The sequence below is a fragment of the Pelophylax lessonae genome (assembly GCF_965119305.1).
Source record: "Pelophylax lessonae genome assembly, chromosome: 6".
In the NCBI taxonomy this organism is placed as follows: domain Eukaryota; kingdom Metazoa; phylum Chordata; class Amphibia; order Anura; family Ranidae; genus Pelophylax; species Pelophylax lessonae.
The window spans coordinates 266212528-266226090 of record NC_138773.1 but is presented as its reverse complement, the minus strand read 5'-3'; the positions used below and the strand labels follow the sequence as shown (position 1 = coordinate 266226090).

Sequence of the window (13563 nt, the reverse complement as noted above, 5' to 3'; positions counted from 1 at the left end):
TTCTGTTTTGTATGTTATTTTACGTATAAGATTTTTACACATCCTTTAATATATTTAAATGATGCATTGTACTGATAGCACAAAAACATTCCTATATATTTTATACCCGATTGGTATACAGCAATGATTCCCTATATACACTATATTGCGAGCGAGGCCTTCCGATTGAACATCAGTGCCTGACCTCACAAATGCGCTTCTGGATGAATGGTCAAACATTCCCATAGACACACTCCTAAACCTTATGTCTACCCTTCCCAGAAGAGTTGAAGCTGTTATAGCTGCAAAGGGTGGGCCAACTCAATATTGAACCCTATGGACTGGGATGCCATTATAGTTCATGTGCGTGTAAAGGCAAGTGTCCCAATACTTTTGACAATATGTTAAACTATGTGTGTAGAACCTGCAAATTGAATTATTTAAAAGCAGTTGTGTCTATTTGTTGGCCCTGATTAAGGGGGAGCAGATCCACAAAACACACTGGCTTCTCGGAAATGTTTTACATACCTATATGCATTTCAGCTCCATACCGACCATGGTCTAATACAGTGTTTCTCAACCTTTTTCCAGTTGTGGCACCCTTGAAAAGTATTTTCAGTCTTGAGGCACCCCTGTCCAGGGTTCAGTTCACGTTACTCTATGTCGCGGAATATGCGCAAAATCGCGCTCGTAACTGACACACAGACAAATGCTCTGCTCTTAGGGGGTGTCAATAATTATTAATAGTACCCCACACATTGGAAAACATGCAGCAGCTGGGGGTGTACACATGCTGTGGCTGCAGCTAGAGGTATGAATAAATAATATTGCTGCGCTAAGTGAATGCACATAAAAAAATCGCTTAATATAAAGTGATATAGTGACCAAAAATAAATATAACGATCATAAATTAATATGAATCAAACAAAACGTGGTATTGAAGGTCCCAATAACACAGTGCAAATAAAGTGACACAGTAATATTGTGATAGATAAGTCCCAATACACAGTGCAACTAAAGTGACACAGTGATAAATGAATAAACAAATAAAAAATCTTCATCTGTGAATAAAGTGCTGCATGCTTCACTCCAAGTGATCCACGTGACAATAGTGAGATTAGCAGCTCACGTCAAAGAAAGACTCATAAGAGTCTAAACTGGCATAAAGGTAAAATTCACAGTCGCCTGGTAAGCCCTCCTGCCTCCGCCTCCAAACAATCTCTCAGGTTGTATATGGCATCGGTGAAAGACATAAAGAAAGGAGATCTAATGCTCTCTGTATGGATAAGGGGCTATTTATTCAGAAAAAATGCTGGAATCGCACTTACATTACAATGCACTTAAGCCGTGCCAGCTCATAACAGCCTTCAGATGCTTCCTGGTACATATTAATTTATGATCCTTATATTTATTTTTGGTCACTATATCACTTTATATTAAGCGATTTTTTATGTGCATTCACTCAGCGCAGCAATATTTTTTATTCATTACTGTGGGTGTTTTGTGTTTGGCACTGATTGCTTGCAGCTTTGTGGTCACCACTTGTATTATTTATATAGGGATTGCGCTGATTATTTTCACTTTCTATTGGCAGCTAGAGGTATGCCCAGGGTGATTGGGGCTGCACTGAAACTACCACCCAACAGTGTGCATTACACGGTTGCGTGTAGTGATGCTGAATTTACAGGCTTAATGCAGATGGTGAGGAGGCAACATATTGCCCCCTTACTGCCTGCCAGATGCCTCTGAAAAGCAATCTGAGCATGGATTGCTTTTCAGAGGAGCAGCAGTCTTTGCTGCTATCACAAACAAGTCCTAAAAAATAATTTCTGATGATACAGAAATGGGGGGGGGGGGGGTGTCAGGATTAAAAGTAACATACATACATACATACACACACACACACACACACACACAAACACACACCTACAAACACATGTATATATGCATACATGTAGACACAGACAGACACATGTATACAGACACGTGCACACACATATATATACACACACACACACACACACACACATGTACAGAGACACATGTACAGAGACACACATACATAAACACGCACATGAACACACATAAACACACACACACCTATAAAGCCCTTTTAAAACGTTCTAGCACAGTAACGTTTTCTCATTCAGCTGGGTACTGCACTGTAGGGGGAAGCAGAGAGCACAACACACTCCTCCCCTCTTTACTTTCACTTCTGAAGCTGTTGGAGCTCCCTCAAAGTGCTGATGTACAGATCGGCAGCAGATTGGGAGATCGGGCTCATCTGACAGCCCTTCCCTCCCATGATTCCGCTGCACACCTCAGGACCTCTGGGGGCACATCAGTGTGCTGCGGCACACTGGTTGAGAAAGGCTCGTCTAATAGACAAGAGTGCTGGTTTATCATTATTTACACGTAATATTTATTCAATATAAGAAAAGTTGCCTCTATGCTGTTTAGTAAGCAGCCTGTTATTTCTACGTGATTAGATTGCAGCCTGCACCCCAAGTGCCTTGTCTCATCGATAACAAAGGGCTGGCAGCATTTGAATATTAAATGTATATCAATACCTTACTGTGTACAGTATTATTACTCTAAGCTTTGTATATGGATATAATTGTATAGATCTCTCTTACCGCGATAGGATAAGCTTCTTTTGTTGACTGTTAACTTGTCAGGACACACAGCTTCTTCAAACTGGGGGACAGAAGGCTTGGTGAAAACAGAGCTGTAACCCCCAATTTCAGTAAACAGTGGCTTCTGTTCATTAATGGAGGAGACCAGTGAAGACAATCCACTTCTCTTTTGGTCTGCATTCTTCTTGTCGTAGTCACAATGTCTGAGATCCTCCAGAGAATTCTCTGAACCATCCTGGCTGTTGTCTCTGCTGCAATCTACAGATAAGAGAAGGGTAAAGAAGTGGTTAAGTCTGCCCTAAATTATTGTGGCAGATATAGTAACATAGCACAGATATAGTGCAGTAAAACCAGTGACTGTACTTTTTGGTAATTCGTTTGTTTCACTGAATTTGGTGTATGACGCTTAATGAGGGTTGGCCACTTGTGAATAATTGTATTCCTTAGTCAGCTTGCTGAAGGTATTGTATAATAACATAGCATATACAGTATGTATATTAACATTACATTTTATGTTCACACTTGGTTTCAGGGGGGTCTCAGGGGGGTCTCTGCCAATTCATTTAACTGGCATGACTTTTGTTTTAGACTCTAGCCTATTGTGTGTGTTTTAATACATATCTTCTACATACCCCTGCTCTCAGTCACCCTTCATTCTGCCCCCTCCCTGCAAAATCCCATTCTCCAGTACTAAACTCCCACATAATTCCTAACTAATGGTGGTTATACATGCAACATGCAATGTGATCTTGTGATTCTTCAAAGAATCAGATATTAAGATTGTATTAAGCAAATAAAGTGGCATAAATGTGGCAAAATGTTGTGGAAAATATGATTACATACCTATGTAGCACCCTCTAGTGTGCTACTGGTGTGAGTGCAGAAAAATGTATATTCTGACTAATGTTTAAAACCCGTGAGTCTTAATCTGGGTCAGGGTTTACTAGAGTTCAGGGCTAAATGACTCATACAGGCAGCTCTCTGATGCTTCCCCCTGGTTCTGGAAAGTTGGAGAATGTTCTGGAAACTGGAGGAAGGAGGCTAGGAGGGTGGTTCTGCTTACTTAGGGTAGCTTAGCCTAGCCAATCCCTCCCTGGACAGTGGGCCTGGAATGGGGCTCAACCAGCCTTTAATTATGATATAAATATATATATTTATATATATATATATATATAATAAATATGGAGTCATGCTGGATGATGGAAATGGAGTGCCGAGGGGTCTTTTGGTGGCCCTTGAGGTGAACCCCCTAGTCTCGGGGAGGGGGGGGGTTGCTCTGCCTTGGGCTAGGGTTCAGATGCTGGGCTGGGAAGATCCTGAAAACAAGAGAAGCTTATGTAAAAAGGGGAAAGTTTATCTGCGCTTAGATCCTATAATATTACCAGCTGAACACTATATTCTTGATACTAGGCATGTGATATAAGATTAAAAAAAAAAAAAAAGTGCAGCGCTATACATAATGTCATATGTAAACTAAATAAATCAATTAGTGAGCCACATAAATCACTATGTGACAAATCAATTCATCTGAATAAATAGTGAATGTAAACGAATAAACAAAATTTGTTAAAAGTTAGAGTCAATTGGAGTTGTACAGAGTAAAGAAGACTCAATAAGGGCTGTACATGGGGACGAAGTTGTCCCTGGTTTTGTTGCTATCAAGTTGGGCATCTCATAATTCCTTCTCCCCATCTAAGTTATTACCCCTGATAAAACATCAAAACAACATTTAAAGACTGTTCCTTGTCTCTGGAGAAAGTGTGGAAGTTACTTGTTGCCTGACTGTGCAGGAGTGGGGAACCCTGTCATCTGCAACCCCTGTGGGGATAGTGCTAGACCAAAATCAATAACATTTCTGTGTGTATGGTCTATGAAAAGATCTGTTCATGCGATGGAGATGTTGACATGCAGTGGCGACTGGTGCTCCATGGGCTGGGGGGGGGGGCGGCAGACGGACCACACCAGCCTGCAAACCATACTCCCCCAACCACACCAGCTCCAGCCCGCACACCATACCCGTCCCACGGGTGTTGGCTCACTCACCCTAGACTGACATGTGGAGGGCAGGCAGCGGCGGCTTCCCCCTCAGTCTCCTCCGTGGGTCGGGCTTCCCCTGTGTCTCCTCCCTCCTCCTACTTGGCCAATAGCATGGCTTCTCCTTTCAGCCAATCGGTAAACGGGTCTCAGGACCAGCTTCTTGATTGGCCAGGAGGAGAATCCGTGTGACAATAGCAAATATTCATTCGCTATTGTCACACAACTGGGTGGGCTCAGGGCGCAGTGCTCCCTGAGCCCACCTTTTTTTTGAAGCCTATTAGAGCCTCTGGCTCTAATCACGTGCTTCAAAAAAAGATAAAAATAAAAAAACCCCATTGGAATCCTTGCGTCTGTTGCCCTGCATGTAGATTAGGGGGCCGGATGCATGGATGGGGGGGGGGGGGCGGCGCCCCTGCGCCCCCAATGGACGGGCTGCCAATGCTCATGTGGATAAACCTTTATATGTCTAAATTTCATACGTTTCGATCAAGTAAACCTAAGATCAGATTGGTTGACAAACTGCAGGCTGTGTATAGTGGATTGTTCAAATCGATTTGTCTATGATTTTCTGCCAGTAAATCAATCAGATATATGTTCATTTGGAAACTCAATACATGTAAAGCCACCATTAAAAGCCATGCAACTCATTTTAAGTGGAATTCATGGAATGCAGTGAAAGTTCAAAGAGTAAAAACATAAATGAAAAATTGTATACTTAATGTTACAGCTACTTAAAATTTGTTTGTGAAGCCCACCTTTCATGTGATGCACAGCCCTGAACTTCCAAATAAAGCCAGACAGGATGAAAAAAAAAAAAAAAAAACTCCACCAAGTTATGTCAAAGGCATGTGATAAATGTGTGAGCACCAGAACTATAAATCCTTTTCACAAAGGCAAGCAACTCTTACAGCCCGAACCACTCCTATGCTACCCACCAGTAATCGGGGGACAATAGGATGCAAATCAGGCAGAAAAGTGACATGGGAAGTGTAACCTCAAGGGATACCAAAAAATTGTGATAATCCTTCTGTACTGCTATTACAATAAACATGATCTACTATCAAAGCAAGCCAGCGCTCCTTCACATACTAAATAATAATATAGATAACGGGTGTACAAGCTTTTGACCTTCCTGGGCCACATTGGAAAAAGAGAAATGGTCTTGTGCCACACTTAAAATGCACTAACAATAAGGATGAGCAGGCAAAGCCAGGAAGATCACAAGTTAACAATTACTAATATAGATAATGTACCTATCTGAGTAATAAAATGTAATTTTTTGCAATATTTTTTATTATAAAAGTAAAAGAGGGCAACATAAAACTAGTGCGATATTTGACACTGTTTTTAACATCAATCAGTATCATTATCTGGTTGGATGGATGAAGTAGCAATTGTCAATGAATTCTCACGGTGCTCATCAGATATTTTGGTTCTAATTTTCCCCTTCCTGTGCTTCATCCTTGAAAAAAACCTGATCAGAAATATTGGTGCTGCCGAAAACGGATGAGATGAATAAGCCCTGATTGTGAAGAGTGGGACATTTTTCTTTGGGAAGATAAAACTTATAAGTCCAATAAAGAGACACTGTCAAATTTTTCTTTAGTGTTCACTAAGTGTAGACACATTTTTATGAAAAATACCAAAAAAATATAAAAATCAATATTATAAAGTAAGGCTGGATACATGTTACACAAATTTTGTTGTTAGATTTCCTTTAGATTTACCTTCAACTATGTAGTGCAAGGGTCTGCCTGATTGCATACAAATTGAAAGTGTTTAGATTTGACCTCATATTATATGGTTTTTGTAAATCTAAAGGAAAAAAATCTAAAGAGAAATGTATAGTGTGTATCCAGCTTAAGTTTATGATTTTGTGTTGGGCTGCATTCATAACTGTCTTGGGCCGCATGCGGCCCCTGGGCTACAGGTTGGTCACACCTGACATAGATCAAATGAGTGCAGCACTTCAGAATATGTCTAATACAACTCAAGCCTTAATGTGATACATAATCTAAACCACTACCCAATAAAGTGCTCCAAATGATACATAATTACTATGCCAAAATATAATTATAACGTGCTCTGTGCTTAATGTGAGACAAATCAATCTCCCACAAATCAATCCTGATTTTATAAAGGGCAATAGTGCTTCTTGTGCTAGAAAATGATAAACAAGTGTATCACACACATTTCATATTAGTGGAAATATAGTCTATCTTGCATGCCTCCAACCTTCAGTTTATTATACTCCTTCCAGTACCTCCACTTCCATAATCTCTTCTTTAACACTTTATATGCTTAAAGACACCAGAAGTGTGTACTTCTTAGTTGGACCTCTTTTTTACAAGGTCTATACATTCTTTTGCCATTTTGAGGGTTAAATGCCCCATCTGGACTTGTTTAAGTCATTAAAGTTAGTTTTCCTAGGTATTTAGCTTAAAACAAATCATACAGCAAATCTATAGTGCTTTCAATAAAATGTAACTTTAATAAAAACAAAAGAAAGGAACACTCGCATTGTGCGGTGCACAACAGTTTGTGCACTAAGATTGTATGCTTGTGTCTTCCTGTTACTGGCTCTAGCTTTGGGTTCAGACACCACTGCTGCTATGTAATTCAATGTGCCTTGTACCTTCTCCTACACACGATGAGGACACCTTGACTCCGTCCTATGCCTTATTTTTATGGACTTTATCAAGGGCTCAGAGTGAAATGATGTCTAGGCTCCACTTATTGTCCTGTTTGTGTATAGTTCCCATAGCAACTATTTCCTTTGTATCCTCTTATTTATTCTGAAGGACTGTCTATACACTGTACTAAAGAACAATTATCTCAAGTGGGGCATGCAATTTATAAATGATCTGCTATCTCAAGTTATCTATTACTCAGTACAATTTGATATTCTCAGTATATTTGCTTTTATACTCCTTATGATCACTATCTAGTACTGTTACAGGCATCACCTTTCTACCTATAAGTGTAGCACTACCCCCTGAGGGGCCAGACTGGTAATGGGGGATCTCTGTTTTTGCATTCACTCCAAACACAACACTGGGAGACCCGAGCAACCCACGTCCGACGGCTGGTTGGAGTCCCGAACAAAGCTGGATTTGGCTTTGATCGAGTCTCTGATGTAGTAACCTGAAAGTGACGTAGTTTACTCGGCTGCTAACGGTGCCGATTTAAAAAAAAGTGACAGTGTTCAAAAATGCAGATTTCGGCATTTTTAATACTTTGAAGTGCAGAGGAGGGGTCTGGGGTCCCTCCATAAAGAGTGTCTGTCACTGCCTATCACTGTCACAAGTGATGTTTACGTTTCTTATAACAGCAATAAAAGTTATCAGATTTTTTTTTTTTAAAAACAGTGGTAAAAAAAAATAAAAATAAAATAAAATAAATAGAAAAAAAATTAAAAACATTTTATGCGCCCCCGTTGCCGTAAGCTCGCAAATGAAGGGAATCGCATACATACGTAAGTTGCCCCCGCAAATAGAAATAGTGTTCCAACCCCACGAGAGCAATAATTCTAGAAAAGACTTTTAAGCACCGTAGTATGTCGCCATTCCACGAGTGTGTGCAATTTTAAACCCTAACATGTTAGGTATCTATTTACTCGGCGTGAGATCATCTTTCACAATATACAAGAAAATTGGGCTAACTTTACTGTTTTTTTTTTTTAAATGCAGTGAAATGTATTTTTTTCAAAAAAATTGCGTTTGAAAGACTGCTGTGCAAATACAGCATGACAAAAAATATTACAACCACTGCCATTTTATTCTCCAGAGTCTTTGCTAAAAAAAAATATATATCATGTTTGGGGGTTCTAAGTAATTTTCTCAGCAAAAAATACTGATCTTAACTTAAAACAACATGTGTCAGAAATAGGCTTTGTCCTTAAGCAGTTAAAGCAGAGGGATTGGAAGGGTGGATAAAGCACCTGGACCAGATGCATCCACGCATCCTAAAAGAATTGAGCGCTGTAATTTCAAAGCATTTGTTTCTAATTTTTAGGGACTCGTTAAGGACTGGAATAGTGCCACAGGATTGGCGTAGGGCCAATGTGGTGCCTATATTTAAAAAGGGATCAAAGTCTTTGCCAAGTAACTTTAGACCTGTTAGTTTAACTTCTATAGTCAGGAAGATACTGGAGAGTTTAATAAAAGACCACATAGATGAGTTCTTGCTGGAAAAAAATATTTTAAGCAACAGACTGCAGAAGTTGTGAAACAAACCTGATTTCTTTTTATGAGGTGGTAAATAAAACCTTGGGCAGAGGGGTGGTTGTGGATGTAGTATACTTGGATTTTGCAAAAGCGTTTGACACAATTCTCCACACACGGCTAATGTGTGATCAGTTTGTAAATGGATAGAAAATTGGCTAAAAGATAGAATTCAGAGAGTAGTTGTTAATGATTCTTACTCTGAATGGTCTAAGGTTATCAGTGGTGTACCCCAAAGGTTCAGTGTTGAGACCCTTACTTTTTAATAACTTTATAAATGATATAGGGTCTGGGATTAAAAGTACCATTTCAGTCTTTGCAGATGACACCAAGCTTTGACACCAAGCTTTGCAGTGGAATAACTTCTTTACAGGATTTCTCAAACTTACAAGCTGACTGCCACACCATTAAATCCCCCAGAGGCGATGATACCTCGGCATCATGAGCCAATCATATGAAGTAAGGGCGATACTGTTGTCTCTTTCCCTCACCTCGATATGTACATGCGTGACACTTCCGCCCTACGTGCCCTTACTTCATATGATTGGCTCGTGATGCCGAGGTGTCATCGCCTCTGGGGGATTTAATGGTGTGGCAGTAGTGTCCGTTAACCACGCCCGGATGACATCACGTATGACGAAACCGATAGGGCAGTACTGGACGCACAACTGTCACGCCCCCTAGACGCTGGCTTTTCTAAACACGCGGGACGCCGCGATCTCTGCCTTGTCTTTGATGTCTCTGTCTGATGTGCCTACATGCCAGCTACCTATTGTAAGTGCAATTTCAAATAAACCTTTGTGTGTAATTTACGCTATGTGCTGCTTATTTCCCCTTATACATTTATGACATTACATCTGGAGTACTCATATGGTGTAGAGGAATATATTTGGCTCCCTGGTCTATGAAGGAGGCGATCCACTGGGATTCATATCTAAGCATATGTGGCCGTTCCATTAGGTTGGAGGCCTCAGCTTCTGGTAAGCTGCCACTTTGATACATATATATCACGGGTGCATTCCTGCCTTTATCTTGGGATTCAAGCCTTCCGGTTTAACATCACCTCTCTGGGACATTTTTTGTTTTTTTGGATTCACATTTATCACCTTATGGACTTTGTAGTTCACCTTTATTATTCAGTGTTATTCATTTAATACTTTATATTTATTTTTATTTATATGGTTTGCACCATATTTGATAGCGCTGCACTATTTTTTGCTTTAACTATGCATATAATACCTGAAGGTTGGAGGCACAAAAGATGGACATAGATAAAGTACAATAGTGCAATATCCTTAAAAAATAATAAAATATATAACTCCTTAAAAATGAATAAAATGTGAAAGTATTAATATTGTGAGAATAAATAATGTTGTGCTGTGCAAATAATGTGTGAAAGTGCTCTGTTGTCAACCAAGTATCAAAACCTAATATCTTCAATAACCAGGTTTGGTGCGATACTCTAAATTGCTGTGAGAATGGTGCAATTATATAAGTCAATAATAATGAATAACTATGTGCAATGATACTGTCAAAGGTAAGTGTGAATAGTGCTGCTCGGTAAGTAAATATAAATATAAATAACACCACTAAAAAGATAAATAAAAAATGCAAAGGTGTATATAAATCCTATTCCTAGGTTTAGCTAAGTAGAAAACGATCTGAGAGATACGCAGTATAAAAATCAGCAGGGAACCACATATGAATAATAAATAACATACATATTAAAAAGTAGCAGAAATTAGTATCAAAAATATCCCAACATTATTGTATTAAAAATATATAGTCCAAAAAGTCCAATCAATTTCTTTCAAGTATATCACAAAATTTAAGGTGCAAGGGAATATCCAAAAGTGACTTCAGTGCAAGATGATATATTTTCCAAAAGTGACTTCAGTGCAGGTGCCTTAATATATCTCTCAAGGGTGCCAAATACGATGATCACTCTGTGCTCCCCGCACCCCCAGGACCGCACTCAACAGAATTAATTACCCCTGCAGGAGTAACAGGCCTTAGAATAGTATTGCCTCTTATGCTTCTCGGATGCCCTTTAGTCTCCCTGGACGGTCCTACAAGCTCTGGGTGCTGTTCTCTCGATATCTTAGCTATAACCTGCCCGGGTCCGATCTCTCTGCACTGGCTGATGGTGTCCTGTTCTGGAGGTTGATGTGGAGCTCCTCTGATGACTCTTCTATGGTTGGGTGACTTCTGACTCTTCCCAGCACGGTGACCGGACATGAAGGGGGAAATCTCTCCCAACTCTCGGCTTCTCTTCCTCCTGCTCACAAGTGTCCACAATCAGGGGAAAGTTCCCCTTAAAGTGTCATTCCACCTTGTGGGGGGTCCTAGGCCTGCAATGTGCAGACTGTAGACATGAAGCTGATTCTGCTCTGACCTATGTGAGGATCTTCTCTGTCTCTCCTCCGTGTCCCAGATGGAAGATGGAGCCTTCTTGTCCTGGCTGAGAGGTGTGAGGGCCGTTCTGTGTCTCTTATTCATTGATGCCAATATGTTATTATGCTTTTATACTATGTATTGATGTCTGCTGTCCATATGCATTTTACGTGTATTATATGTACAAATAAATTTGTTTCTGCATACTTATGCTTTCTACTCATTTATATTTCTGCATCCATCTCATTCAAAGTCCCATGGGGCGTTCTTTTTTGCTTTTTTAAACCTAGGAATAGGATTTATATACACCTTTGCATTTTTATTTATCTTTTTAGTGGTGTTATTTATATTTATATTTACTTACCGAGCAGCACTATTCACACTTATCTTTTACAGTATCATTGCACATAGTTATTCATTATTATTGACTTATATAATTGCACCATTCTCACAGCGATTTAGAGTATCGCACCAAACCTGGATATTGAAGATATTAGGTTTTGATACTTGGTTGACAACAGAGCACTTTCACACATTATTTGCACAGCACAACATTATTTATTCTCACAATATTAATACTTTCACATTTTATTCATTTTTAAGGAGTTATATATTTTATTATTTTTTAAGGATATTGCACTATTGTACTTTATCTAGTTACATAGTTACATAGTAGGTGAGGTTGAATAAAGACAATAGTCCATCCAGTTCAACCTGTGTAGGTGTGTGTGGCTGTAATCATCTCACATACCCCTGAATGTTCTGACCCTTGAGATGTACGTCTAATAGTCTTTTGAAAGCCACCATACTAACCACAGAAACCACCTCTTGTGGTAGAGAATTCCACAATCTTGTAGCCCTAACAGTAAAGAAACCCCCCACGTTGCCTGAGGTTAAAATGCTTCTCCTCTAATCGCATTGTATGCCCCCGAGTCCTCATGCAATTCCTTCAACTGAACAGCTTTTTTTCTAAGCTGAGATCCCCATTGAGATATTTAAAAATTGCTATCATGTCCCCCCTCAGGCGTCTCTTCTCCAGGGAGAAGAGATCAAGCGATTGCAGACGCTCTTCATAATCAAGGTCCTCCAATCCCCTAATTAGTTTAGTTGCCCTTCTCTGGACTCTCTCCAGCTCCAACACATCCCTTCTGAGGACTGGCGACCAGAACTGGACAGAATACTCCAGATGCGGTCGGACCAGAGTTTTATAAAGTGGAAGGATTATAGTCTTATCTCTGGAATACATCCCTTTCTTTATGCATGCTAATATTCTGCTAGCTTTGGCAGCTGCCGCTTGACATTGCATGCTGTTGCCTAGTCTATCATCAACCAAGACTCCCAGATCCTTCTCCATTTTTGATTCCCCCAAGGGTTCCCCTCCTAACGTGTATTGTGCTTTTATGTTTTTAGTCCCCAAGTGCAAAACCTTACACTTCTCTACGTTAAACCTCATTTGCCAAGTCGTTGCCCACTCCGTTATTTTGTCCAGGTCATCCTGTAGGATATCTGCTTCATGCTGTGCAGTTATTGCCCTGCCCAATTTTGTGTCATCTGCAAAAACTGATATTGAACTACTGATCCGTCCTCAATGCTGTTTATGAATAAATTGAACAAGGTTGGTCCCAGGACTGAGCCTTGGGGGACCCCGCTTACTACCTCAGACCAGTCTGAGTATGCGCTGTTTATTACCACCCTTTGGACACGCCCTTTTAGCTAGTTCCGTATCCAAAAGCAAACCCTGCTGTCGATACCTGCAGACCTTATTTTATAAATTAAGCGCTTGTGGGGAACTGTATCAAACGCCTTAGCGAAATCTATGTACACCACATCCACTGGTCTGCCCCTATCTAGCTCACAGCTCACCTCCTCGTAGAATGTTAAGAGATTGGTTTGACAAGAACGCCCATTTGTAAACCCGTGCTGGTTATTATCTAGGTCCATGCCAATTGGTAGTAAGTGATTCACAGGCAGCGCCATATACCTCCCCTTTTTTCTTCACTCTTTACTATATATCCTAGGATTATAGTTACAGAGGTAGGCTGCAGCCGGTGATAGTTGGATTTTACTATATCCTAAGTGCAGATTTTTTTTATATACAAAAGATGGACATATTTTTACTTATATGAAGTGTGTGTGATACAGTGGTTTATCATTTTCCAGCACAAGAAGCACTATTGCACTTTGAAAAACATGAAGGGATGCTGAGCAAGTGCTGTCACCCAGATTAGAGAAGACAACCTCTGTTCAGGTGGTGGTTATGGGAGCTTTTGTAAATTCTAAAGAAGGATGAAGCT

General features: G+C 40.0%; 1 protein-coding gene across 2 annotated transcripts in view; it reads right to left on the bottom strand.

Moving 5' to 3' along the window:
* Nucleotides 1–13563, bottom strand: part of KCNH7 (potassium voltage-gated channel subfamily H member 7) — a 657816-nt gene that overhangs the window by 54818 nt on the left and 589435 nt on the right. For both annotated transcript variants that reach the window (XM_082260896.1, XM_082260897.1), the window contains one exon: nucleotides 2616–2873. In XM_082260896.1, coding sequence (XP_082117022.1) covers nucleotides 2616–2873 — 258 coding nt within the window. The remainder of the gene's footprint in view (nucleotides 1–2615; nucleotides 2874–13563) is intronic.